General features: G+C 37.2%; 1 protein-coding gene across 1 annotated transcript; it reads right to left on the bottom strand.

Moving 5' to 3' along the window:
- Positions 1–2,793: 2,793 nt before the first annotated feature.
- On the bottom strand, positions 2,794–4,740 carry LOC107759840 (uncharacterized). The gene is made up of 3 exons (XM_016577854.2): positions 4,591–4,740; positions 3,501–4,484; positions 2,794–3,159 (listed from the first exon to the last, which is right to left on the bottom strand). The coding sequence occupies exons 2-3, from the start codon at positions 4,001–4,003 to the stop codon at positions 3,078–3,080; spliced, it is 585 nt and encodes a 194-aa protein (XP_016433340.1). The 5' UTR covers positions 4,004–4,484; positions 4,591–4,740; the 3' UTR covers positions 2,794–3,077.
- Positions 4,741–25,337: the final 20,597 nt, after the last annotated feature.

Here is a 25,337-nt window from a genome sequence, read left to right as displayed (position 1 = left end):
AAGCAGTTTGGGAATTTTCACTGTTGCATTGTATTAACAAAAAATGATGATGTACAAACTGTATATACTCAACTAAACAAATAAATAACCTAAATTCCTAGAATAATAATGAGATACTCTAACTTTGTATTAATTACAAATTGACCCCAAATACTAACTAAGTATGCCATACTTCAATACTCCCTCTCAAGCTGGAGAGTGAAGTATATTTAACACACCCAGATTGCTTAGATGCTACCAAGATACCAACCCCTTGGTAAGCAAGTCAGCCAACTAGTCCTTGGTATGCACATACTTGGTCTCCAAAACACCTTGAGTTATCTTCTCTTGAATGAAATGACAATCAATTTCAATATGCTTGGTGCGTTCATGGAAGATAGAATTGGAAGCAATTTGCATGGCTGCTTTGTTATCACAGTATAGAGTAACAAGTTGGAGTACAGAAACACCTAGTTCTGCAAATAAGCCCATTAACTAAGTGATTTCAACAACAGCAGTGGTCATACTCCTGTATTCAGCTTTTGCACTGCTTCTGGAGACTATGTGTTGTTTCTTAAACTTCCATGAGATTAAGGTATCTCTAAGCTTCACCAAATAGCCACTGATAGACCTTCTAGTGACAGGAAAATCTCCCCAGTCCGAGTCACAAAAAGCAACTAGAGAATGCACAAGTGACCTCTTAAGGTGAACCCCAAGTCTAGGAGCATTCTTGAGATATCTGACCACTCGAAGGGATGCATCTATATGAGACCTCTTAGGTGCATGCATGAATTTACTGAGACTCTGAACAGCATAACATATTTCTGGCCTGGTAACTGTAAGATACAGAAGCTTCTGAATGAGCTTCTGATAACTGGTTATGTCCACTAAAGGATCTTCAGTGGACGAATAGCCTGCTACCTTATCAAACTCAATTGTGGTCAGTTTTTGATTAATTACAAGAGGGGTAACTACTGGTTTAGCTCCACTAAGCCCTAGTTATGATAATCAACTCTAGAGTGTACTTCCTTTGATTGAGAAGGATCACATGTTTAGATCTTAATACCTCAATACCAATGAAGTATCCCAATTCACCTAAATCCTTGACTTTAAATTGTTGATGCAAGGAATGTTTGGCTTCATAGATTAACTCGATGCTACTCCCAGTTATCAATAAATCATCAACATAAATCAGTATCACAACAATGTGCTGATCAACTTTCTTAGTGAATAGAGAATAGTCAAATCTACTCTGTTTGAAGCCTGCATTTAGCAAGGCTTGAGTAAGCTTCAAGTTCCACTGTCTGGAGGCTTACTTGAGTCCATGTAAGGATTTCAAAAGTCTGTAGACTTTCCTCTGCTCCCCCTATCTCTAAAACCCCTATGGTAAATCCATGTATACCTCTTTTGAGAGATCTTCTTGTAAGAAAGCATTGAAGACATCCATCTGGTGCAATTCCTAGTCCTTAGAGGCTGCAAATGCAATGACTGATCTGACAACTGGTGAAAAAGTTTTATTATAATCCAATCCTTCTTGTTGGTTGTATCCTTTAGCTACTAATCGAGCCTTAAACCTCTCTATCTCACCACTGACTTTATATTTGATCTTGTAGACCCACTTGGAGCCTATACAATTCTTCCCAGGAGGCAAGTCAGCTATTTCCCATGTTTTGTTATCTTCTAAAGCCTAGATTTCTTGCCTCATGACCTCTATCCACTTAGGATCTTTCACTGCTTCTCTGAAGTTGTGTGGCTCCCTTAAGGCTGAAAAAACTAAAATATAGTCTTTTTACTTCTGTGACATATGGTCATATGAGAGGAAGTGAGAGATAGGGCAAACACAATGTGATGATGTTGAATTGGTGGTCACATAATCTTGTAATCATATAGGAGGATTTTTGGTTCTGGTAGACTTCCTAGTTGTTGTAATAGAGCTGGACTCTTCTGGTATATTGGATTGATTGTCAGGTGTATTAGGACATGGAGACTCCACCTCAGTTGGATCAGATACTTGATCAATAGAGGAGTCTACCACTGGATCACCATGTACTACTTGGTCTTCCACCAGACGTGTAGCTTCATCACTAATTTGAATGCTTGGTTCTTCTATCCTTGCTGTTGTTACTGGATTTGCAGGCTCATGTTGAGGAGCCAAAAAATCTGTAGAATGATCCACTACTGATGGAACAGGAACCTTATCTGTCTTGGCAAAGGGGAATTCATTTTCCTAAAACACAACATCCTTGCTAACAAAAAAAGTATGAGTGGCCAAATCATATAATCTGTATCTTTTCTGAGTTGTGGAGTAGCCTATAAGCACTGCATGTCTTGCTCTTGCTGCAAATTTATCCTCTTTCAACATATTTGTGGCATAGCATAAGAAATCAAACACTCTCAAGTGAGTGAGTGATGGTTTCCTACCATATAACAATTCAAAAGAACTTTTACCATTCAGAATTCTGGAAGGTAATATGTCCAGTATGTAAATTGTAGCTTGTACACACTCACCCCAAAATCTACTAGGAATAGATACCTGAAACTTTAAGGCCCTTGCAATATCTAAGATATGCCAATGTTTTCTCTCCACTATGTCATTTTATTGTGGTGTATACACACAACTGCTTTGGTAAATGACACCATGTGCATGCAAATAGTCATTTCACTGACAGTTGAAAATTCAGTCTCATTGTCTGTTCGAATCACTTTAACTGTGGTATCAAACTGAATTTGCACCATGCAAAGGAATTGATTTAAGAAAACAATAGTCTCACTTTTTAATTGCATTAAAAAAAAATCCAAGTTGCTCTAGAGAAATCGTCCACAACAGTGAGAAAATAGTATTTATTATCATGAGTAGTAGTCCTATATGGTCCCCATACATCCATATGCACTAACTTAAAAGGCTTAGTACTTCTACTCTCACTATTAGGAAAGCTTAGTCTAGTCTATTTGCCTGAGGTCAAATAATACATTTATTATGAGCTGCATTATCTACTCTATGGTGCAAGAAGGAAATATGCTGCATCACTAGAATAGAACGGTGCCCTAGTCATTTATGCCACAAACTACTAGATTCTGCACTTGTTTTTCCTGCTGCATTAGCCTGAGCCACCAGCTGTTTGGCACCTTTTTCCTTTCAGCAGATACAAGCCATCATTCTCTCTACCAATCTCCTTCACCCTGCAATTGTAAAGATCCCGAAATATACATAATTCAGGTAGAAAAATGGAAGCACAACACAAATCCCTAGTTAGTTTTGAAACTGACATCAGGTTAAACTTAAAATTAGGGACATCGAGCACATTTTCCAGCTTGTTATCTCCTAGCAACCAAGCACTACCAATGTGAATGATATCAATGCTATCTCCATTAGGCAGCTTAACTTTATTGTTACCAAAATTATCAATATTTTTCACATCACTCAACATATCCAATGTAGAAGTTACATGATGTGTAGCCCTAGAGTCTACTATCCAATTTAATGTATGCACAGTTGATGAAAGAGAGACAATTGTACCTACCATATATGCCTGAGTCTGTGTCTAGGTTCATTTTTACTGAGCAAATTCAGAATTTGCTGGTACTGTACTTCAGTAAAGAAGTAGTCTCCACTCCTGGTGTATGAGGTTACTGGTGTGTTCATATTAGTAGATCCTGCATCATTGTTAGATGCTGTGATAATGCCTCTTCCCTGACCATTTCTTGGCTGATATCCACCTATTTTGTTCTTGTAGTCATCTAGATGACCAATTAGCTTGTAACAATTCTCCTTAGCGTGTCCTCTCATGTGACAATGCTCACATTGCAAAGGCTGCTTCTTCCAACGATATGGTTGACCTCTTCCAACCTGTAATGCCAAAGGATCTACCTTGTTCATCCCAGTGTTGTTATTGATGGCCCATTGACTTCTATCCTGTATTATTATAGCATAGGCTTGATTAAGTGTTGGCTCAGTTGTCTTCATAAGGATCTGCCTCCGTGCCTGATCATAAGTGTCACTAAGCCCATTCAAAAATTGCATCATCCTCTGTTGCTGAAGATGCACAACATGTTCCTTTGACTTAGAACAACCACAGTTAGGAAATGGAACCAAACCATCATGCTCTACCCATAGTTCTTTCAATTTGGTAAAATACACGGCCACAATATCACCTCCTTGTGAAAATTTTGAGATTTCAAGATATAATTGAAAGATTCTCACTCGATTTACCTTAGCAAGCGCTCCATAAGATCTTCCCACACGACACGAGCATCAGATGCATAAATGATTCTACTGATTAATTCTTTCAAAACTAAGTTCATAATCCAGGAATGAACAATCGCATTGCATGTTTCCCACTCCTCATGGAGTGCCTCTTTAAACGATGCCTTATTAAAGTTCCTGTTACAAACCCTAACCTGCGTTTACCTGTCAGTGCGAGTCGTATCAATCTACTCCACAGGCTGTAGTTTTCAGAATCAATGAGTCGAATAGGAATCAATACCAAACCAGGTGTGTCAGAAGGCTGCAAATACAAGGGATGAGTGTGATCTTCTCTTCTCTTCCGCCATTGGAGATCGATTGAAGAAGCTCAAAAAAAATAGTGCTGAGATTGATCAAGAGATACTTACAAATTGCCTAGCTGTGCGAGTGAAATCAAATGAAGCTCCTGCAATTTTGCTCTCTCATGACTCTGATACCATGTTAAAATCAGCCATGGAAACACAGAAGAAGAGCTACACAGAGAAGTAGTTTGAAAATTTTCACTGTTGCATTGCCTTAACAGAAAATGATAATGTACAGGTTGTATATACTCCACTAACCGAATAAATAACCTAAATTCCTAGAATAATAATGAGATACTCTAACTTTGTATTAATTACAAATTGACCCCTAATACTAATAACTAAGTATGGCTGACTAAGTATGCCATACTTCAATACCAACCTCAACCCATTTTACCCCTTCCCTCCACTTCTTCCGCCACTAGCACCTCCTCCACACCACCACCACCACCACCACCACCACCACCACCACCACCACTGTTACCAATAACAACACAATGGCCACCATATATTCTAATTTTTACCAGTTTCTGAGCGAAAAGTTTTGTGGTCTTATGTACAATATTGATACTGACATCCAGTGGTGGAGGCAGGATCTCCACGAAGGGGGTTCAAAAAAAAAATTGTATCTAGTGAGAATTGAACTCATGACCTTATGTAGATTTTGAACCCCCTTGACCACTAAACTACACTTTTGGATTGTGGTAAGGGGGTTCAAAACTTAATATATAGAGGTAAAAAACAGATTTTGCCTTATATATACAGTGTATTTTTTCGACGAAGGGGGTTCGGGTGAACCCCCTTGCGCCCCCCTAAATCCGCCCCTGCTGACATCCTATCCAATATTCATTGAAAGGATCTTTATTTTTTGAATCTTGGAAATGATTCTTAGAGTGACTTTTGGAAAGGAAGTAACATAATGTAAATTTTTTTCTTTTCGTTGTATCATCTTATATCTGTTCTTTTTTCATTTTAAAATAGCTAACTTTCTATGAAATTTGAAGTATTACGGATAGTAGTTTGTTCAAGAATATCAAAAAAAAAGTTCTCAAACATTTTCCTACATTCGGCTTCCAACTTCTTACAGTTTTCCGTATATGGTATTATTTCCTTCTCAAAAAATTTCCTAAGAAAAAACTTTCGACGAAAAAAATGTACACTCATGCGCTCTCACAAAGATCCCTATGTTGAAACGTCTACATGAATTTGTCTATAAAATGGTGGTAGTGGATGGGGAAGAGGTGCTAGCTAGTGGTGGAAGAAGAAGTGGAGGAAAGGGGTAAAATGAGTTGGGGTTGGTGAGTTGGCATACCACGTGGTGTCCACATCATCAAAATATGGCAGTGCCGCATGGGATAAGGTCTTCACCTGGAACAATCCTAACGGAGGAAGGGTATATTTAAACCATTTAGCTAACGTCAGGGCTATTTTTGTACCGAAAATATAATGGAGGCCAAATCAGATCATTTTCGCATAGTTGAAGAGTATATTTGACCAGGGATTTTAAGGATTCACTGGGACAAGTTTCATATTCCTTTATCCCTGTTAAGACTAGTTTTTCAATGTGAAATTTGAATAGCAAGCTGAGATGTCAAAAGTACTACGGAAAGCCACTCATATCTATTATCATACAAAACGCTGCCTCACATCACCTTGATTAAAATGCATATCCCTTGTCTCAGTATTTTACACCAAATAGTGGAAGTACTTATATTTTTTAAAATTTTACTTTTCAATATAATTGATTCTTCTTTAATTATTACCAGTCCTGGTGTTGGAGGAGCTATGGTAAATTAGTGTTCTTTGAGCATGTTTAATTTCACGATATTAATTGCACCAAAATAAGGTTGCTCGCACCGATCTGTGTTGTTGAAAATGATCGAGTACTATGGGCACTTAATAACTATGATATTCAATTCGTCTGCAAATAACTAGCTAATTCATTGGATCTTTATGAAGGTAATGTTACATGGAGATGCTTTAGACCCCACGGATCGGACTTGTCATATATACTCTCGTTAATTGCAAAGATAGTACAATGAAATTTTGCTTTACTAGGATATTTTTGTTTGAAATGTCCAAATAATTGGAATGTGCCTTTATTAGTCTCGTCACTCACTAGTTATTAGCATACCAAGGCACATCCATTCTCCAATAAACAAAGAGAAGAAAGGGACACTCATATCATATCTATCATCGTTTAGGACAAAATTAATTATTTCCAAACGCTAGCTAATCCACTTGCATTTTGTTGAGACCCCACAAGTCCAAATCTTTGAGATTTTGCCTAGATCTTATGATGGCTTCACTTCACTGCAGTAAGTTTTTAATCTGGCAGCTGCAAACAAGAGGCATTGCTGAGATGATCACCTAGGTATAACACCTGCAGGGTCGCCGGTTCGAGTCACCCAAGGAACAATAACTTCGACAAAGAGGGATCAAAGAGTAATTAAAGTCGAAACAAAATTAAAGGAATCTGCTGATCTGCACAAATAGTTGACTGGATGGTCCCCGGCCCAACAGCTGAAGGTAGTCTTTGTATCTTGGAGTATATATTTCGATTTAATGGCTTCTAAAAAGTTGTCGTATAGATATCTAATAGAATGGTAGCCTACTCACCTATAGTAGTATTGCTGCTTTACTTTTATGCTTTTTAAGATATCGATCCTAATGTTGTTCATCAAGCACGCATGGAAACTTCTTTGCTGGTTGTCTAGCTACATTGACATCTTAATCTTTGTAAGAAGCTTGATGCGCATTGAAAACTTCCCCTTTACTTCTGCTGAGAAAAATGGAAACAAACGAATTGCGTATGCTTTAGTACATTTCTTTCTCTACAAAATACCATAAACCTCTTAATGTAGAAAATATTATTACAGTTGAAAAGATAATCTACGTGGTATGCCCATTGAAAACATCAGTTTACTTCATACACAATTAAAATATTTTTTTTTACTCTGTATACCTGTTTTATAAATTTAATTTACCATGTATACATACTATAGTCTAAAATATAATACCGTGTATTCCAAATTAGAATATTCTGATATATTTGGTTTGGATATTATATTCCAAATTAAAAAGTTATCATATGATTGGTTTGGATACTATCACTATACGTATAACGCTTCACCTATACAGATACCTACATATGTAATTTCTACGAGCCTGGAACCAAAATGTGGTTCTTTTGGACTCAAAGAACCAAAATGCATAAGGAAAAAAACTGGTGACCATTTTATATATAACGCCCTTTTAAAGGGCGCTATACCTTAACGGCTGTTTGCCCACTTAAGTATAGATTATCGCGCTATACATATTATGTGGACCCACCAATAGTTCTTCTGTGCTTAAATGACATAACAATAATTCAACTGGGTATAGCGCACTTATTTAAAGCGCTATAACTCAAAAAATACTACCCCCTGATTGATTTTCGCTTATTTAAAGACGTTAAGGATTTTGTAAAAATCAATTCATAAATATTCTCAAGTCTTGTGAAATATATTAAGTTGTATTGCATTTTGTCATAATGTCTGAAGAGCAAGAATTAGGGTTTCATTATATTGGGGAGGTGAGGTTGTGATGGCGAATAACTCAGTAAGCTATAGTTTTTCTCCACAGTGTCATGTTAAGTTGCCACTTATAATGGAGTAATAGATTGGTATCGTTGTTATGTAATAAAATGAGTGTGAGCAAATATTCGGTGAATATTAAAGTAACTTGAAGATATCCATATTCTGTGACTCCGCAAGAGGTTGCTTGTTATGCTAAGTTTAACATTGAAGACGATAAAACTTCGAGAGATTTTTGAGGACTCCGGATGAATACCGGGAATTTCTTGTGATAAAACTGTTGGAAATGTATGTCAAGGCTGAAGACGTTCGCAATAATGAGGTTGTGCAAAGTAGTGATATCCCTCAATTATCGGATGATTATTTTGGAGCAGTTTTAGCCTAACAGGTTTCGGGTGAAAGAGTTTGGCATGATCTAAACTTATCTCCACGGGCGAATGAGGAGTAAAAAAATAATTTTTCCCCTATTTTACATAATCCACAAGTTGAGTGGTAAACTTCTATTTTTCTTTGTGTTACAATGTATATTTTTAGGTATTAAATTTGTATTAATGCTTATATATTCCACAGGGGGTACCGATCAGATATGAATTTTACAAGTTATGAACCAACGACCAATTGAAATATGCCTCGTTTTGGTATGTTGGATCATGGTGGTCCATTTGGGAGTCATCATCAACATGATAATGTGCATCATGGGATATCAACACATTATGATTTGTAAGTGAATATATAAAGTTATATGTAAAGTTTGGATCAATTAGAGTAACTCATTATTTTATTAGTTGTGTAGTGAAAACAAGCAACTTGATGGACCTGTCGTTACTCAATTGCCTGAAGACGGCATATTTAATCGGGATCTGGCAGATGCATAGAATCAAGAAGAGAATAGTGATTATGACAACAATGCTGATGAGTTTGGAGATGACACACTCTTCCCTGATAAGGGTGATGATAAGGAGAAAGAGAAGGCTGAACCTGATTTGACGAGTGAGCATGTTCCACCTCCCATTAGACCAAGAGTGTACGAGCCCCGCATGCCATTTCATTCAAGGGAGATTCCCTACCTTGATCATTTTCCAAGTATGCCGGATGCAGATGAATTCATAAGGGATATTGACGAAATTAAGGCAGCAATGTGGGATGAATCTTGAAAAACTGTGTTGTCAAAGGGCATGCTTTTTCCTGATAAAATGCGCCTAAGCAGGGCGTTGCGAATGTACATCGTAAAAGAGTATTGTGAGATGATGGTAGCAGATTCATCTCCGGATGAATACAAGGTTATTTGACGTAGATGGTTTACGGGTTGTAATTGGATGTTGCGTGCAAGGAAGAAAAAAACAAATATGTGGGTTGTGTTAAATATATTGGCACCCACAATTGTGAAATGGATACATTCAGTGGGAATTACTTTAACTTGGATGTTGACTTGATTTCTCTTGTCTCGATTCCACACATTGAAGCATCCATAAGGTACAAGATCAAAGAGTGTATAGCATCTGTCCACCAGGAATATGGGTGTACCATTACTAGAAGAAAGGCATTTCTCCGGTGCAAACGTGAGTTTGAAATTGTTTATGATAACTGGGATAAGTCATTTGCATCTCTACCCAGGTACATGGCCGCATTGCAACACCTTAACCTCGGGAATGTTGTTGAATGGAAGCTTGAGCGGAGTCTGGGAATACCAGAATATATATTCAAATATGTGTTCTGGGCATTTAAACCAGCAATTGATGGTTTTTTGCATTGCCGGCCGGTAATATCCATAGATGGCATTTGTGTCTATGAAAAGTATGATATTAAGTTGTTGATCGTTGTTGCAGTAGATACTAATGGAAGTATATTTTCCCTAGCTTTTGCTATTTGTGCCAATGAAAGTCAAGAGACGTGGACGCTATTTTTGAACCACTTGAAGGAGCACATTGTCAACGTTCAGGTATTTGTCTAATATATGATCGGCATCACGGTATTTTAAGTTCCATACAGAATTTGCCTGCATGGCGGGAACCGTATGCATACCACCATTTCTGTGTGAGGCACCTGAAGGCCAATTTCCAGAAGGCACATCCTAGAAAGGACTTGCATGATTTAATGTGGATGACTGCAACAAATCACCAAGAGTGTAAATTCAGGAGGCGTACGAAATTGATCAGGCATGAAGACGAAGGAGCCTATCGTTGGTTGACATGACATGAGCTTGACAAGTGGACATTGCATGCTGATAGTGGCAGACGATGGGGAATTCTCACTACAAATGTGTCAAGTCTTTCAACGGGTTATTGAAGTCTGCACGTGGATTGCATGTCACTGTCATGGTGCCGATGTCATTCAAGCAGATGGCGGAGAGGTTTGTTGAAAGGGCTAGAGGTGCATCGCCATTGATGGAGAGAGGTGTTGAATTTATGCCAATACCAATGAAAATATTTGAGAAATACAGGAGGCGAGCACATTGGCATTCATATTTACAGTATTGTAACTAGCAAATATTTTTGAAGTTCGCACTGCTATCCATCAAAATTGGGGGAATAATACACACACTGTAAATGAAGCCAGAAGGTTATGCTCTTGTGGGAAATGGTCCTTCTACCACATGTCGTACTCGCATGCCATGAAGTGCTTTCAACATACAGGTTTCGCAGTAACCAGCTACGTTGATAAGGAATATAGTGTTGTTGCATACTTAAACACCTATAGTGAACAGTTGTAGCCAGTATGTGCTGAGCATTATTGGCCGCCGGAACTATTTAAAATGGTGTGTAACAAGGAGCATTTGCATCAGCGATAAGTGCAAAAATGAATGTGTATAGGGAACCAAATGGATGTTGGTGATACCGTTTATGCGCGTAAATGTGGAATATGCTCACAAATAGGACACGAACGTCGTAAATGTCCTTCACCTGGTTTAGGTAGCGGTGGTAATTTAGCTCCCAGTGGAAGTTCATCCATTATGCCCAATTATCAAGAATACATGTAGTGTTTTTTTTTCCAGTAATTTGTTGTAATAAGTGTATGTACATATTCATCTTGCAGAATGTACGAAATAAAATTATATTTTCATTGGTGTTAAGTCTTATTGATATTTAGCTTTAATACTTCAGTACACCCCAAGAAAAAAACAATAGTCATTCGCCATTATCATCGTTGTTTGGCTCTATTTCATTATCACTGTCTTCGACTTCTTCGTCAACATCGTGTGTGTACCCTTCGGGACCAAGGGCATCGTAATCTAGGCCCTAGTTGACAAACATTTCTCGCATTTCATCGCTATCATCAAGAAGATCATTTGCTTGATTTCTACAATAATATGTGACACCTACGTCCAATGTCTATGGCAGAAACTTAGGTAGTTCCTCCCACTCGACAACTATTGGGAAAACATGATAATCATTGTTTCTACGCAATTTATCATTTTCTAATAAATCACAGTGCTAATCCTTCGTTCCTCCCAAGAAGTTAAGATCATCCATTGCATGATGAACATCTAGTGCCTTTTCCATCTCTAGAATCTCCTTAATCAGATGCCTAATCACTTCTGGTTCATCTTTATGTGTGTTTTTTTGGAAGGCTGCACACAATGTTTGTGGCACACCAAGCCCATGCCACCGACATAGTACTTTGTAATCACACCATTTTAAGTAAAAGGGAACCCATTGTAGTTTTTCGCCCCAAATTTGCATACCTTCAAGATTTGTAGAATGCACTTCGCCCTCAAAAATGTGCCCTGCAACTTTGAGATCGGTGTGTATATTGATAGGTTGATTTTCCAAGGTACGCAAAACAACGTACCACTTGTCATCACTCAAGTCAGTGTGCAACCTAGCATATTTTTTTCAAGGTAGGGATCAATAGTATTAAGACGTAATCCATAGGGATCTGTTGAACTACCTTCACCCTTTTGCCTCTTTTTGAACCACTTGTTAAATGTTAGTGGCATTTTTTAAATGGACGTTGTAATGTTTATTCAAAAGGTCTTTGAAATACATATGACTTGGTTAAGTTTAAGAAGCTTTCTTATACCTGAAAGAATCATTATCACGCGAAGCATAGCGCGATGAAATACCACGTTATGTGTATTGTCTTGTCGACCTGAAAAAGCTATCGTTCTGGAAAAGCTGTATTGTATCCTAAAGAATCATTGTCACGCAAAGCATACCACTGTGAAATACCACGTTATGTATTTTTTTTCTTGCCTATAAAAGCCTAGCGCATTTAGTTATTTTTGCATCAAGTAGAAAAATCGTTTCATTAATTTTGCATTAACAAATGTCTGGACGCAATGACGTACGTATTGGTTATTGTGGCGAACTTGCGATTCTGAAGTCATATTGGTCAAATGGTAATGTGGGGCGCAGACGCTGGATATGTCAACAACTTGTAAGTTATTGTTTTGCGAAAAATATTTGTTAATATTTTTTATCTAACATTTTAATTAATAATGTTGTGTTATAATCCCCATTTGTAGGACAGAAATAAATATAGATTTGAAGAATGGTATGATAAATCCATTTATCAGGAATACTACAAATATTGTTTGCAAATTTTTGGAATATGATCGGTGAATAAGAACTCCAGATCTTTAAGATGCAACGACAACTTGCGGCAGTGAAAGAGAAACTAAAAAAGGCGGAAGAATAAAAAAATAGGATGGAAGAGAAATTTAAGTGGTTGAAGCAGAGAATAATGGGTGATAGTGTAACACCTCATAAATTCGTCTTAGGTATGAATGAGTTAAAGGAGTAATAAGGTTATATTTTGGACATGTGAAGTTCCTTCGGGATGATAATGGGTGAAAATAGTTTTTTCAAAATCAAGATGGAAACTAAGGTGCATAAGATTTGATAAAATCGACTAACGTCTTCCAGAAGGTTTTAGTGAGAATGTGTAAGGCATTTGGAAAAAATTAAAGAATGAAAATTGTAGGCTTTGAAATATCTTTCCAACGATATATTAAGGATCCCAAGCGGAACTCTGTGCAAAAAGTTATGCCCGTTTTACAGAATGGTGCGTAACCACCGCGTTCGGCCGCGTTTTACCGCGGATGTGAGGCAGTGCTCCAGCTATTTACCGCAGCCGGGACCGTGGCCACGCCTACTGGGACACGGTGGACGATTTGGGAAATCATTTTTTTAGCCTTATTTCGTCCCCCACAGCCCCAAAACATAAAAACTTTCTCTAGAAAGGAAAGCTCTCAAAAACCTAACTCCTTAAGGGTCCCTCCACCACCCAAGGTAAGTTTTAATGGTGATTCTAAGTTAATTTCAATTTTCCAACATCTTATTAACATGGGTAAACCCTCCATATCATTAGATATTCGATTGGGACATCATTGTTGAGAGAAGGAATCCTATAACTCGAATTCAAAAGGATTGAACTTCAAAAAGGTAATGTTTTCACCCTCTAATTGATTCTCGCATTGGATTAATGATTATAGATTCTAGTTCATGAGATATGAGTTGATGGGTTTGATAGAAAAGTATGAACAATTATAGGTTTGGCTTGTTGATTGTTGATTATTGGTTAAGGGTGTTGTTTACCTTATGGGTGATAAAGAATAATGTTGATTATAACCATTTGAGACTTTAGAATTTATTTAGGAGCAAGAGAATGGGTTATTGGGTGTAGAAACACCATTAATAAGGATTATGAAGCTTTATGCCACCAAGTGTTTGAGAAAATGCCTAAGTGATCAAAACATGAGTATTGTTGCTAATTTGGAATCCCTTTGACTTGTATTGATATAGATTAAAGTTGAAAGGGTTGGCGAATGTTGTATTATGCTCAAGAGCAGGAAGTTAAGGTATGTGAGGCTAACACTCTATATTTGGGAATGTCAATGATTCTCCCTATACGACGTTTCTTTTATGACGTATCAATTTCCTCAGAAATATAGTTAAGCCTAGTTCCTTGAATAGTTGTAGATTCATAACTATGACGTTTCTAGATTCATAACTCGTTCATGACTTTCATTCCGAATGTTGTGATCTCAGTGTGTATTCAATATAGACTTGGGTTTGATGCCCCCGAGTCTTAGTATAAATTACTCAGTATGCCATAAACAGTTGAAATTTCAGTGTTCATAATCAGTTCAAGAATACATGCCTCAGTCTAGTCCTATTCAGTATTCCAGTATGATGTAACCCAGTGTGATCCAGTATTCCAGTATTATGTAACTCAATGTGATTAAGTATTCCAGTATCATATAACTCAGTGTGATTCAGTACTTCACTATCATGTATTGTAGTATGATTCTCAGTTCTTGATTTTAAATCCCTGAATGTTGAACACCTGTATTTGGGGCTGAGGCCGTAGTTTATATGCTTTATGCATACTTAGGCCTAAGGCCGTAGTTTATGCTTTATGCATTTTTGGCCTGAGGTCGTAGTTATGTATACGTATACTTGGGCCTGAGGCCGTAGCTTGTGCACATATATATTGGGCCTGAGGCCATAGCTTATTCAGATAAACAGGTTGTTCATCATTCAGAAGAGTGAGTATTCATATCCTTACTTCCTTTATCATTTCAGTTATCAGTTCAGTTACCAGTTATCAGTTCAGTTATCATTTATCAGTTTAGTTATCCGTTATCAGTTATCATTTCAATTTCAGTTTCAATCGTTATCATTTCAGTTATCAATTATCAATTCTCAGTTATCAGCTTAGTTTCAGTTTCAGTTTCAGCATTTTTAATTTTTTCTTTCTGTTGCTTTACATACGAGTGCAATTCAAATGTACTGACATCCCTTTTTCCCAGGGAATGCATCTCACAATATAGGTAATGATTTATAGGTTGACGATTCAGAGCGCTAGGACTCTCGTATCAGCTGTTTGGTGATCCCCAGTTCTTTCGGGGAATTATAATTATCTTATAGTCTTTAGTATTTTCAGACAGTCAATGTTTTCAGCACTTCATTAGAGGCTTCATAGACTAGAGTAACAGTTAGACAGAGTCTCAGGTTTTTCATATTAAGCTATATTTGCTACAAATACGTTTCAGAAATTGTATTAGTATTTCCGTACTTTGATTTATATCATTCAGACTTTAAGTATATCAGCATGTGTTAGTTTATCTTCCGCATTTAATATGTTATGATATCACATGTTGATTCAGTCAAGCCAGTTGGTTTGCTCGGTCATATGTAGTCAGGCACTGAGTGTCGTGTTATGTCCAGGCCCAAGTTTGGGGCATGACAAAGCTTGGTATCATAGTACTAGGTTCAAGTGTCTTAGGGAGTCTATGAAGCCGTGTCTAGTACAGTTTCCTTTATATGTGTGTGCCGGCCACTCATATAAATGGTTAACTACCAAGACATCCAGGATTGTCTCATTTCTTTCTACTCTAGATCGTGCATGAAGCTTAGAGCCATTGTTAACCTTCTCTTCCTATCGAATTCCAAATGTATTGGATGCCCAAGCGATGCGCAGGAGAAACCTAAGGTCCTAGAGAGGATAATTGCCCATTGGGGTATAATTATGGAGTACAGGTTGGTAAATATGAGATTTAAGAGGATGTTAAAAGTGGGATGCAATAGATAGTAGTACAGATTAAAGTATAACCTTATCAGAAAGTACAAAATCAGTTATGATGTCTTATGGTTATCAGTTTACCTCAGTTACCAGTTATACAATCTTTCAGTTAGCAAGTTTATGGTTATTATGGATGCCAGTTATCAGTTATTCAGTTACCAGATCTCCAATTTTCAGTGTATCAAAATTCTTGTGACTAGTGAGTATACAATGAAGCCTATGGGTGCTAAAAGAAAATGTAAGTAACAGTGATCATAGTAAAATCTTCGCATATTATAGGTCCGGATTAAGACCCAAGAATCGCCAGATGGTGTAGTAAGTGATTTATCAGATAATGGTGTACTCTGAAGGATACGTTTTTGTATGGTAATCGTATGTGGTTACTTCAGAGAACAATTTCATTTAAATTTTGGAAATTGAGCCACAAGCTGGATGATGATAGTTCAGATGCCAGACCCTAACATTGGTCATTATAGTTTTAGACAGAAAAGAGGCTAAGGGCAAAATACATAGGAGTCAGAAACGTTTGTTATTACCAAGATGTCATTTCGTACAACTCATGCAAATGACAAGAAGATATGATATATGAAATGAGAACCAAGAGCAGGCGACAGTGAATTTTAGGAAATGATTTTAAGTTGTTTAGATTTATTCAAATCAGAACTAGAAAGTACCATATTAGTGAATTTGTATACGAAGTGGCTATTATTGTGAGATAAAAGATATGGCAGTTCCCCTTCACATGATGTGACTATGTGTTTAGGCCGGAGGTTTATAGTCTGATATGATTTTGAAGTGTATAGAAAGTTTGGAGTTAGATATTCCAATTTTGTTTAAGATAGATGAACTTTCCCTAAGTGTGATCCATGTACATTGTTAAAAAAAATCAGCTCGGCAGTAAGAGAGCCAACTATAGAAGAATAGCCTTTAAGAATTATCGAAAAGGGGTCTTCCCAAGATTGACAGTGTGAGCAGAGTTAAATTATTAAGATTGTATATGATAGTTGTGAATACATTAGCTTTCTATTAAGTGAATAATTTAGTTTTCCTAGTAAGAAAGATTTCTCAGAGGTAAGTTTGGAGATGAGTCGTCATTAACATAGAGTGCAAAGAATTGTAGAAAATAAGGAAAGTTATTTGGATCCCAACAAAAAGAGAAGGATCCGCAAGTATAAGACCCTTGGTTTAATGGGTGATGTGAAATCCATCAGTAAGTCCAGATGGAGATTTGAAACTCGAATAGTTAGCATGGGATATGAAAAAGAAAATTAGTTCGGTAATGAGGGAAAGTTGTATAAATACCACAAGGGATTATGTCTAGCATGTGTAAGAAATACAAAGTGAGTAGAATGATCACCAAGTTTAGTTATTGATGATAAAGTGATCACAGGAAAGCTATAAAATCATGCCTATTTATGTGTCACGAGGGTAGTGCCACTGCATGAGACTCTAGTCTTCGGAGTACTAGTCAAAGACTTAGCTCACAACAATTCTATAAGTGTTTTCAGGAAGTGCTTAAGAAGATAACATGTGGGAAATATAACTCATGATTGAGGGAGATAAGAGAACTCTGGTAAAAGAAGTTCACCAGCCAAGATAGGAGTTCGACTTTGGACTCCGAAGATGACGGAGTTGTTGTCTAGAACAGGACTTGTTCCCCTTAGTAGCCAAAGAGAACGAGAAACAATTTGATGATCACTAAGTGTTGCAGTTGAAAGAGGAGATTCACAAGTATAAGACGATGGTTTTTGAATGAGGGGGAGATGATAGTACTTTGAGGTACCAAGACAGATTGTGTGTTCCTGACATAGATGGACGTAAAGAGGGAAGATCATGTTAGAAGCCCATAATTCCATGTATTCTTTCTATCCAGTTTCCCCAAATATGCATTATTACCAAGGAGATTTATTGGTTGAACGACATGAAAAAGAACATCCCAGACTTTGTGGCCAATTGTCAGCAAGTGAAAGTCGAGCAGTAGAAAGCCTATTATTTTATCACAGAATACACATATTTTGAGTGGAGTTGGTAAATATGTAATTTATAATAGGATTATCTTGCTCGTTTTAAAAGCATGATTTGATTGGATTATTGTAAATTTACTTACCAAGTCAACACACTTTTTGCCAATAAAGACTACAGATTCAGCAAGAGATTATGCCAAGTTGTACATTTAGAAAAAGTGTCTGATTGCATGGGACTCCATTATCCGTTATTTGGGAATGTGGTGATTAGTTTAAAATGAAATTTTAGAAGTCATTTTAGAAAGGATTAGGCACAAGTTTTTCATCCTTTGAAAGATGGTCAGGCAGAGCGCATTGTTCAAACAATTGAGGAAAAGTCCTTGATGTTAAAAGTAATTGGGATGATCACATACCTCTCAATGAGTTTTCTAATAATAACACATACCACTCTAGTACCAAGATGGCACCGTGCGAGACTCTATATGGGAGAAGGTGTAGATCGCCAATTGGTTGGTTACAGATGGTGATTGGGTGTTTCTGAAAGTTTCGCCTATGAAAGGCATTATGAGATTTGGGAAGAAGGGAAAGCATAGTCCCTACTATATTGGGCCATATAGAATCTTGCAAAAAATCGGTCAATTATCTTATGAGTTGGAGTTGCCACCAGAATTAGTGGTGGTACAACCAGTATTTCACGTGTCATGTTATAACATCCAAGTTTCTAGTATTCAGATACTCATGCCAGTTCAGTACTTAGATACTCATGTCAGTTTAGTACTCAGATACTCATGCCAGCTCAATACTCAGCTACTCATGTCAATCCAATACTTAGATATTCATTCCAGCTTAGTACTTTGATATTGATGTTAGTTCAATACTCAATTATTCGTGCCAGTTCAATATTCATATATCCATGTTAGTTCAGTATTCACGTATCCATGACAGACCAATATTCAGACAATGCAGTAGTCATTCAATTTAGTATCGCAACAGTTCAGTAATCATGTATTCATTCAGTTTAGTAGGCAAGTGTTAATAATAGTTCATGTTTCCACCAGACCCATTTAAGGTCCGGAGTTAGCAGAAGGTACAGTCAGGACAATTATTCGAGGATGAATGATCCCAAGGGGGAGATAATGTAACACCCCGTAAATTCGTATTAGGTATGAAGGAGTTAAAGGAGTAGTAAGGTTATATTTTTTACATGTGAAGTTCTTTCAGGATGATTATGAGTGAAAATAGTTGTTTCAAAATCAAGATGGAAAGTGAGGTGCATAAGATTTGATAAAATCGACTAAGTTTGCAGAAGGTTTGTCTTCTAGAAGGTTTTAGTGAAAATGTGTAAGGCATTTGGAAAAATTAAAGCATGAAAGTTGTAGGCCTTTGAAATATATTTCCAATGATATATTGGGGATCCCAAACGGAGCTCTGTGCGAAAAGTTATGCCCGTTTTAGAAAATGGTGTGTAACCACCGCGTTCGACCACGTTTTACCACGACAGCGGACGTGAGGTAGTGCTCCAGCTATTTACCGCGGTCGAGACCATGGTCACGCCTACTAGGACGCGGTGGACGACTTGGGAAGTCATTTTTTTAGCCTTATTTTGTCCCCCACATCTCCAAAAACATAAAAACTTGCTCTAGAAAAGAAAGCTCTCAAAAACCTAACTCCTTAAGGGTCCCTCCACCACCCAAGGTAAGTTTTAATGGTGATTCTAAGTTAATTTCAATTTTACAACATCTTATTAACATGTGTAAACCCTCTATATCATTAGATATTCGATTGGGATATCATTGTTGAGAGAAGGAAGCGTAGAACTCGAATTCAAAGGGATTGAACTTCAAAAAGGTAATGTCTTCACCCTCTAATTGATTCTCGCATTGGATTAATGATTATAGACTCTAGTTCATGAGATATGAGTTGATGAGTTTGGTAGAAAAGCATAAACGGTTATAGGTTTAAGGTGTTGATTGTTGATTATTGGTTAAGGGTATTGTTTACCTTATGGGCAATAAAGAATAATGTTGATTATAACCATTTGAGACTTTAGAATATATCTAGGAGCAAGAGAATGGGTCATTGGGTGTAAAAACACCATTAATAATAATTATAAAGCTTTATACTTACCAAGTGTTTGATAAAATGCCTAAGTGATCAAAACATGGGTATTGTTGCTAATTTGGAATCCTTTTGACTTGTATTGATATATATTAAAGTTGAAAGGGTTGGCGAATGTTGTATTATGCTCAAGAGCAGGAAGTTACGGTATGTGAGGCTAACTCTCTATGTTTGGGAATGTTAATGATTTTCCCTACACGACGTTTCTTTTATAACGTATCAATTGCCTCAGAAATATAGTTAAACCTAGTTCCTTGAATAGTTGTAGAACTTCTATTCTCTAGCTTCATAACTCGTTCATGACTTTCATTCTGAATGTTGTGATCTCAGTGTGTATTCAATATAGACTTGGGTTTGATGCCACCGAGTCTTAGTATAGATTACTTAGTATGCCATAAATAGTTGAAATTTCAGTGTTCATAATCAGTTCAAGAATACATGTCTCAGTCTAGTCCTATTCAGTATTCCAGTATGATGTATCCCAGTGTGATCCAGTATTCCAGTATTATGTAACTCAATGTGATTCAGTATTCCAGTATCATATAACTCAGTGTGATTCAGTACTTCACTATCATGTATTGCAGTATGATTCTCAGTTCTTGATTTTAAATTCCTGAATGTTGAACACCTGTATTTAGGCCTGAGGCCGTAGTTTATATGCTATATGCATACTTGGGCCTGAGGCCGTAGTTTATGATTTATGTATTTTGGGCCTGAGGGCGTAGTTATGTATACGTATACTTGGGCCTAAGGCCATAGCTTGTGCACATATATATTGGGCCTGAGGCCGTAGCTTATTCAGATAAACAGGTTGTTCATCATTCAGAAAAGGGAGTATTCATATCCTTACTTCCTTTATCATTTCAGTTACCAGTTATTAGTTCAGTTATCAGTTATCAGTTCAGTTATCCGTTATTAGTTATCATTTCAATTTCAGTTTCAATAGTTATCATTTCAGTTATCAATTATCAATTCTCAGTTATCAGCTTAGTTTTAATTTCAGCATTTTTAATTCTTTCTTTCAGTAGCTTTACATACCAGTGCAATTCAAATGTACTGACGACCCTTTTGCTCGGGGTCTGCATCTCACAATGTAGGTAATGATTTACAGGTTCACGATTCAGAGCGCTAGGACTCTCGTATCAGATATTTGGTGATCCCCAGTTCTTTCGGGGAATTATAATTATCTTATGGTCTTCAGTATTTTCAGACAGTCAATGTTTTCAGTACTTCATTAGAGGCTTCATAGACTAGAATAACAGTTAGACAGAGTCAAGATTTTCCTGTTAAGCTATATTTGCTACAAATACGTTTCAGAAATTGTATTAGTATTTCTGTACTTTGATTTATATCTTTCAGACTTTCAGTATATCAGCATGTGTTAGTTTATCTTCCGCATTTAGTATGTTATGATATCACATGTTGATTCAGCTAGCCAATTGGTTCGCTCGGTCACATGTAGTTAGGCACCGAGTGTCGTGTTACGTCCAGGCCCAGGTTCGGGGCGTGACAAATAGTGACTAAACAAACACATATATGTATTGAGTGTATTATTTTATCTTTATGTTTTACGTGTCATGTATTTTCATTAGTTGAACCGAATTTAAATTATGTTAAGTTGCTATATTTGTTTTTGTGTTGTAGTATTAAAATAACAAAGAGCCTGAGAAATAAAAATATAATGCACATATAATGTAAACCATAAATAGTGTTGCTATTATTTACTGAATGTCATATGTACATAAAATAAAATATAAATCAATGTGCCCCACAACCTTTATGCTTTAAAGCAGCCGCTGGCCTGAGGTGCATCACATCCCACCCGGCTACACTATCAGGATCATCCTCATCATGTCGCCTCTTTATCGGAGGATGAGCTGCAACATGATCGACAGTAAGGCTGGCAGGCTCGGTAGAATGGGTTGTCGGTCCAGCAGTAACCTACAGAATAATAAGATATTTTAGTATATAAAATATATATTAGTAATGTACGTGTTAGCTAAAAAAATTAAAATATCTTACCATGGTCTCAACGGGCTCCTGAATATAATCATCTGTTTCAAGTATGTCAGTGTCACACAAAGTGGCCTCTGTGACGGGCGAGAATGATAGCTTAAAAAATAGGCTTTAGATATTTATGACTAATCAATGAGATAAACAGAAATATAAATAATAGTAATACAAACTAACCAAATCCTGTGAAAGATCCTCTGCATCCCTCGATGATGAGGCATAACTCAGTCGGCGTCCACTATCCACATCTCCTAGCGGACGAACAACAGCAACTGTCGATGGATCTGGAGGGGTAGGAAAATACTCGTCCCAATTATGTGAGATAATGGTTGTGCCCGCGATCAACAATGGAGCTGACGGGGTCACCTGTGAATTCCCTAGAGTAAGCTGCAGGCTGAATGAGGGAATATCACTAGGAGTATGGTCTTCTCAGGATGGTCACCCAGCTGATCAACTCCAACATTCTCAATAGGTGCCTCAACGCCCCCTTGTTCGGGACTACCTCCTCACTGAACCCCACGACCTCGTGGAATACCTCTGCCTCTCTAGGCACGCCTGCTACATCGACCACATTCTGGATCCATTGCTGGCCCATGCTGGTACTGCTCTGGCACCACATAATCAGCCTCGTATCCTAAGTGCGAATCATCTCGGTCTCATTTCAATGTCCCGGCAGCCAGATCTATAACCTGCCAGTCATACTCATGCAAAACGGCCGCTCCCTTGCTGGTATGCTGTTGCATCTGCAGTCCCAACTGGTAGAACAGATGTAGGCCAATAGCCTTTACAACATGTAAAATATTTATTACAGAACGTTAGGTTAATGTTATAACTAAGTATACCAAATAACATACTAGTGCTTCATGCCTCCCTGCATATGGAACGAACTGACCGTCAATGCGATGAACAGGATTCCTGATGAAAAGTCGGGCAATGCTGTGGTACCAGCTCAAATACTCATTCTCACTATCCATATGCTCGGGTGGAGGGGGTGGCGGAATCAGGTCATGTCGCTGGTCCCAACTCTCGATCTGCAACTCTAGCCATGCCACATATGTCTGGTCAACCCTGGAATGATCATCCCGCTGGTAATGTATCCTAATCCAAGCGGGCGGTTGAGGTACAAGCTGTAGTCGACCAAACTGGCGAATGACTCGCTCGGTGGCATGATGCTCGACAATATCGAGACACATCAACGAGATGGAAGAGCTCTACATAAGTTCACCGGTCAAGCAATAATTGGAAAAACTAGCTATTAGCTCGTCGTTGTATGACCTTCAAATGAACTATTACGTAAAAACAAGAACCGTGAGTATACGCAACACATATAAAAGCCAAGTAAACTTAAGTATACAATTACCTGTGTGGCCTCCAGCTAATCCAACAAGTCCCTGCAATAGGGGAGATTATGTCGAGCCTCGTACTCACATTCGTATCCTCGCCTATTAATCCACCTCCTAGCTAATAGGAGAAATGGTGGAGGTGGTGCACCCGGATCGATGGGTGGTAGAGGTGGCTGCAACTGTAGGAACTGCTCCTAGGACCAAACCTAATATACAATTTGGACGTAAAATTTAAGGTATTTAGGATGTATATTATAATGAAGAGAGTATTTGAACCTGCAGCAGTGACAAAAATCCTGCAACGTCTCGCTGGGTGCCCATGCTCGTCCGGCACATCTGCTTGTACAAGTAACCAAGAACAACAGCACCCCAGTTGTAATCATATAAATCATCTAGCCGCTCAAGATGATGAAGAAATCTCAAGCTGACTAGGTTTCCCGAAGTGTTCAGAACAATACCTCTCTAAACATAAGCAGCAGCAACCTCGTGTACCTGTTACTATGAAGATCCGGTGTATCATCCGTAATGTCAGCATGTATCGCCTCCAGATGCAATCGGACGGGTGTCAATTGCAGACGACTAGCCCCAACCAATGCACCCTCATCCGCTGGCTGGAAATCGGTGAGTCGCTGCAACATCTCCAGGTACTGATCTACCGTATACTCTCTAATGGCATGCGGTAAAACAACGAGATATCCATCAACCGGCGACCCATATAGAACCTCCACGTCCTGCAGCGTGATAGTGGCCTTGCTAATGGGCAGATGGAATATGTGCGTCTCTGGTCGTCACCGCTCTATCAAAGCCGTGATCAACGACCAATTCAACTATAGCCAGCCGATCTCAACAATCCTATAAAAAACCCGTATCCTGGAGGCGTCTGACTATATTGGGATGGAGATGGTGGGCCCTAAGAAAGTCCCACATATTGTCTACTCTTCTGGCACAGAACGTTTGGGCCAATAATTGCCCCTCCCATATGTAGGAAGACCTATGCTCGGCCTATAGCATTGGTAGCTCTAGGGAGGCAGGTCCGAGATACAAAGGCAAAACCTCCATGATGAGTACTGTAATTTGAATAATATTAATTACATTATTTTTTTCATTGCTTAAATATATTGCAATACCTTTAATATTAAATTTTATTCGATACTTTTGTTATATTGTTAATTAGGTTGATACATTTTCAATATTATAATTTTATATTTTATATGTTACTTTTACTTTTATTATTTTATATGTTAGTTTATTATTTTATATGTTTGTTTGTTACTCACCTATTTTTTACTATAATAAAATTAAATAATTAATTATCATAACTATACATGATTTAACTGTTAAATATTCACATTTTGGTTCTGGACTCGATATTTGAGGCCTAGTAGCACCAACATATCCTGAATTCTTGTGCTCATGATGAGAAAATTTCTCCGATTTATCACTCAGCATGTCTGTTATTTTAAATGTTAGTTTATTATTGTATATGTTATTTTATTATTTTATATGTTAGTTTTATTATTTTATATGTTTGTTTTATTATTTTATGTGTTTGTTTGTGACTCACTTATTTTTTACTATAATAAAATTAAATAATTTGTTTCCATAACTATACAAGAGTTAATTATTAAATATTCATATAACAATACCTAGTTTGATAAAAAATTGTTGTTTCTCCATGTTATTTTCTTATGCTTGTTTACTAGAATTGGAGAGAGTTTGTGTTTGAATTATCAACTTTTTGACGTATTTTTTGGTATAATAGATACTTAAATGATTAATTTCAATAACTACAAGGATACTACGTTAAAGGGCACTGCATTTTTCAATATACTACGCTAAAGGGTACTACATTTTACTACGCTAAATGGGTACTATATTTCAAATACGAGCACTATATTAGGCCACATGATACCACTACAGGGAACTAAAGTAACAATTTATCTATTTTACTAGTCTTTTAGCAAATAAATAATCTAAACCGGATAAAAATAACAAATATATTTAATCACAAAACAATCACGAAAATACATATACCACAATAAAAAGTAACTAGTTAATTTTTTTTAACAACTAATAACAATTTCTCTATTTTACTAATTTTTTTAGCACACTAATACCATAGTCCGGACAAAAAACAACAAATCATTTAAATCGCAAAACAATCACAAAATAACATATAGCACATTAAAAACAACTAATAAGCATTTTTTATACGTTTTAACAAAAACTAGGTCGGAATACCTCGATTTAAAGTTTATGAAAAGTTGAAAATT

The sequence above is a fragment of the Nicotiana tabacum genome, chromosome 3, assembly GCF_000715075.1.
Source record: "Nicotiana tabacum cultivar K326 chromosome 3, ASM71507v2, whole genome shotgun sequence".
Lineage (NCBI taxonomy): Eukaryota > Viridiplantae > Streptophyta > Magnoliopsida > Solanales > Solanaceae > Nicotiana > Nicotiana tabacum.
The sequence above is the reverse complement of the archived record's forward strand: the minus strand, read 5'-3'. Positions and strand labels throughout refer to the sequence as shown.

Excerpts from the sequence above, each read along its gene's own strand:
- LOC107759840 (XM_016577854.2), bottom strand. The coding sequence starts at position 4,003 with ATGATGCAATTTTTGAATGGGCTTAGTGACACTTATGATCAGGCACGG. Across the intron at positions 3,160-3,500 it reads CACAGACTCAGGCATATATG|GGTGAAGGAGATTGGTAGAG; the intron begins GTAGGTACAATT and ends TTACAATTGCAG.